This window comes from Primulina huaijiensis, chromosome 16 (genome assembly GCF_012295235.1).
Source record: "Primulina huaijiensis isolate GDHJ02 chromosome 16, ASM1229523v2, whole genome shotgun sequence".
NCBI classification, from domain to species: Eukaryota; Viridiplantae; Streptophyta; class Magnoliopsida; order Lamiales; family Gesneriaceae; genus Primulina; species Primulina huaijiensis.
Window position 1 is genome coordinate 19148166 of NC_133321.1, and position 4228 is coordinate 19152393.

At 37.4% G+C, this 4228-nt stretch overlaps 1 protein-coding gene across 2 annotated transcripts; it reads left to right on the forward strand.

The window, feature by feature from the left end:
* Window positions 1-774: 774 nt before the first annotated feature.
* LOC140962039 (uncharacterized) lies at window positions 775-3647 on the forward strand. 2 transcript variants are annotated; one of them, XM_073420883.1, is made up of 4 exons: window positions 775-835; window positions 1025-1438; window positions 2287-2516; window positions 3147-3647. In XM_073420883.1, exons 2-4 carry the CDS (start codon window positions 1078-1080, stop codon window positions 3423-3425), a joined length of 870 nt encoding a protein of 289 aa, XP_073276984.1. In that variant the 5' UTR covers window positions 775-835; window positions 1025-1077; the 3' UTR covers window positions 3426-3647. The 2 variants fall into 2 exon arrangements, with proteins under 2 accessions (XP_073276984.1, XP_073276983.1); XM_073420882.1 differs by lacking the exon at window positions 775-835 and having other exon boundaries at window positions 961-1438.
* Window positions 3648-4228: the final 581 nt, after the last annotated feature.

Consider the following 4228-nt stretch of genomic DNA (forward strand, 5'->3'; position numbering starts at 1 on the left):
TGAGTCTCATGTGAGACCGTCTCACGGATCTTAATATGTGAGACGGGTCAACCTTATCAATATTTATAATAAAAAGTAATACTCTTAGCATAAAAAGTAATAATTTTTCATGGATAACCCAAATAAAGATCTGTCTCACAAAATACGACCCGTGAGACCGTCTCACACAAGTTTTTGCCAAAAAAAAAATTGAAGATTTAAGATGTGGTGGTGTAGAATGAATGAAATACTAAAATACTTGAAGAAGACTCGTGGCCCGTAGGCCTTTGGTCCAGTGACATCAACGTCTCAATATATGGACGAAGTATCGAATTTGAGACTTGAGAGAGAGCTTGACGATGTAGTATTCGTGCTTTCTTTAATAAATATTGTCACTAATTAAGATAAAATAGCAAGTACATTTCGCTGGAGGAGAAAGAGATTGGCAATGTCGTGCCGTATTTTGACCAACATTTCCATGCGTATCAAAGAAAAAAAATAAAACTTTCTACAGACATTGCTTCATTGGGTTTGTCCTTGGCCCAATTAAATGAGAGTGATTCTGTGATCAGGCGGATTTTAAAGAACGAAATTGGTCCAAGTCTAATGCTTTATCAAAATACAGCCCAATGCTTTTGGGATTAGATTTTTTATTCTCCATTATTAAAGTTTAGTGTGGGCTCTAGCCAGATTTTTCGGGGTGAATTTGTATACAATTTTTTGTAACTTGACCCGTGATTGAACCGATATACTTTAAAATAATCAACCAGTTAGATCAATTCAAAATTATTCAATGAAGCTTCGTAAGTAGTAGTAGTGTGAAAATCTCCGCCTGCCTTGAAGCTCAAGGTCGCGGGTGAGTGGGTCGTCCGAAAAAATTGCTTTATGAGTCAATCGGCGTCGCCTTTTTTTTTCCCTCTTTTTTTCTCTTTCTCAAAAGATTTGATAGATTCTTTAAAAAAATATAAATAGATTACTTTCTTTTCCAATCAATTATTCATAATTTCTGACGTTCTTTTCAATCTGGAGTCTTTTTTGGTCGCAGTCCTCCAAAGTAAATAAATTCCGCAACTGTTCGAGTAGTATTTGCATACACAAATGCAGAGTAATAGCGGAGAGTCGAGCACCTTGGAGCCATGGCTTCGGCTGGATAACAAGGTGGCGATGGTGACCGGGGCGTCGTCCGGAATCGGCCGAGACTTCTGTCTGGACTTGGCCAAAGCCGGCTGCAGAATTATAGCCGCGGCTCGGCGTGTCGACCGGTTAGAATCGCTGTGTACTGAGATCAATAACGGGCTCGGCTCCTCCGCCTCAGACGAGCCGAGCCGGGATCAACCCAGAGCCGTGGCTGTAGAGCTGGATATCAGCGCAACTGGACCCGTGATTGAGGCGTCGGTGCAGAAGGCTTGGGATGCATTTGGAAGAATCGACGTTTTGATCAACAATGCTGGAGTTAGAGGTCACATAATTAACCATTGAAAAATAATTTTTATTTTTATCGCTAATTAATCAAAATTCTCAGTTCCTTATTCCTTTCCTTTGAATCGGTTCTGTGAAAAATTGAAAGCAGCACGGATTCTTGGGGGGCTTGTTTATGTGCTTGATTCCTTTTTTCGAAAATGTTTATTTTCTGATTTAATTATAATCTCAACATTCTCATTTATGTGAAATGTTTCGTTGAGCTGAATTGAAATGATTTTGAACTCCAAGACACTCGTGAAAACGAATTATTATACATATGCATCTGTTGTTGTCTAGATGTTCAAATAAATTGAACTCAAACTCACATACTCATATGGTCCGGAGGTAAGCCATTCAAAAGATTGCTAGTGATCTAGCCAAAAAGATGAATATGTATAAGTATGCAACTCTTTGAATAAATACGGCCTCAGATTTTATTGAGTGGAGTGACTTATTTGGGAGAAGGGGAAGCTTTGTTCTTTTAAAAATTAGTCATTGTACTTGAAATTGTTTTCGAGTGGTTATAGTAATTATCATCTAATATATTACCTGAAAGTGCTAAAGACGAGTTGTTAGGTGTATTAAAAAACAAATAATTTTTTGGGAAGCATATGCTGCGAGCAGCGTTAAATGGATGATAATATTTGGCGTTCTGCTGTTGTTGATATTGACTATTATCTAACCTCTCTGCATTTAGGTTTGGTATGCCTCTTGTATTTAAATATTATTCGAACAATTAAACCAAAGCTCCTACATTTACTTATTCAGATCGATTTAAAAGAGTTTCCATACCTAGGCTTGTGCAAGGGTTAAATATCTGCCTAATTCTTGAAGTTTATGTTGTAGGTCGCCTTCACACCCCATTGGATTTGACAGAGGAAGAATGGGATGATATAATTAAGACAAACTTGACTGGAACATGGTTGGTATCAAAGTATGTCTGTTCGCATATGCGTGACGCCAAGTGTGGTGGATCTGTGATTAATATATCTTCAATTGGTGGTCTGGATCGTGGCCATTTACCTGGTGGCCTTGCATATGTTTGTTCGAAGACCGCCATCAACTCAATGACAAAGGTAATGTGAAACATTGTCATAGTGTACGTGATCATAGATCCTTCCCCTTTGTGCTGCGCCAAGAACATTTGAAACTGTAGGATCATGGAATCTTATAAAAAATTCAAAACCATACAAGTGAATTCACCAAATTCTGATGTTTATCAATATAGGAAGTTTGGTCCATGCTTGGGGTGTAAGTTGATTCGAGTAAGCTTGACATGTGCTCAAGCTCAATTTAAGTTGTGCGAAATTTAGTGAGCCAGCTCTAACTTTAAATTTTAATAAATATAAATTGGTCCTAGTTAGAGTGGAAGAAGGGAGGGGATTCTCGAACGCGGAAAAGGATCCAATGAATTATTATGTACGAAGCTCATTATCACGTTTATGAATCCAAGCTTGCAAAACAAGCTCTTGAGTGAGCTCGCAAACATCTTCTTTGGACAAAACTTTTGAGTCCAAGCTTAATTTGCATCCCAAGCTTGAGCTTTTTGTTTTCGAGCGTGTGAAAATTCACAAGCTCGACTCGAGAATACTGGTATTTCAGTTCTTTACCCCCTTGAAATCCTCTGTCTGCGCATCAAAGGTAGGATCAGATTTTATCTGGGATTGTGGTTAACCTTCTTCGTTTTTTCGACAACTCGTGTTCAGGTCATGGCCCTGGAACTTGGAGCATACAAAATAAGAGTGAACTCCATATCTCCTGGACTATTCAAATCAGAGATAACGCAAGGTCTTGTTCAAAAGGAATGGCTCAAAAGAGTGGAATGGAGAATAATCCCGCTTAGAACTTCTGGGACAACGGATCCTGCATTGACATCGCTACTACGATACTTAATCCATGATTCTTCTGAGTATGTCACTGGCAATCTGTTTATTGTTGACTCGGGTGTCACTCTACCGGGCGTCCCAATATTTTCATCCCTTTGAATTCACAAAGTTTAATGTCTTCTTTCCTTTATATGCACGTTATATATACTCATATATCATATATAGCTTATTACTGTGTGAGATATAAGAATCATAATGCCGGGTTGGTCCCAGATCGAACATAGCGTTTTGCTTTGTTCGGAATAAAACATAGTTTGTTGCGAATGAGTAATCATTAAATAATTATACATCTTTGTTTCATCTAACATTTGGTTCAAGTTCTATATTTGTTTCATCTAACATTTAGTTCAAGTTCTATATTTGATGAGAGTCGTACATCTTTTTGTTTTTCATATATATTGATATATATCATCCTTATATTGCACACTTATTCATCTCATGCATTCCACGGACCAAATGGTGTCATATAGTCTTATAGTAAGTGCGTTTATTTCTACTGTAAATACTTGTTTCTTGAAATGAATTCTTCAGACTCCATTGGCAACTCATGCTTGTCAAATCGTCTTGAGACTAAGTATTCTGTTGATTTGCACTTTCAAATGATTATTTTAAAATTATGGCAATTGAACTGAAGATTATCCACTTTCAATTTTCAATATTAAAAAAAAACTCTACTAAATTGAAATTGGTCATTAATAAGCGTAGCTACCCTACTGCTAAAATATGAGGTAGCGGGTCCACAATTTTGAGAAAAGTCGAAGAAAATTAATAGCATGCATGTGTGGTTCCTGTTGATCCATTCTCAGTGTCGCAAACACCAGGCCACGTATGACTAGTGGTACCACGCATGCGCAACTAGTAAATAATTTGTATGTACGCAAAAATCACTTAATTGTTTTAAA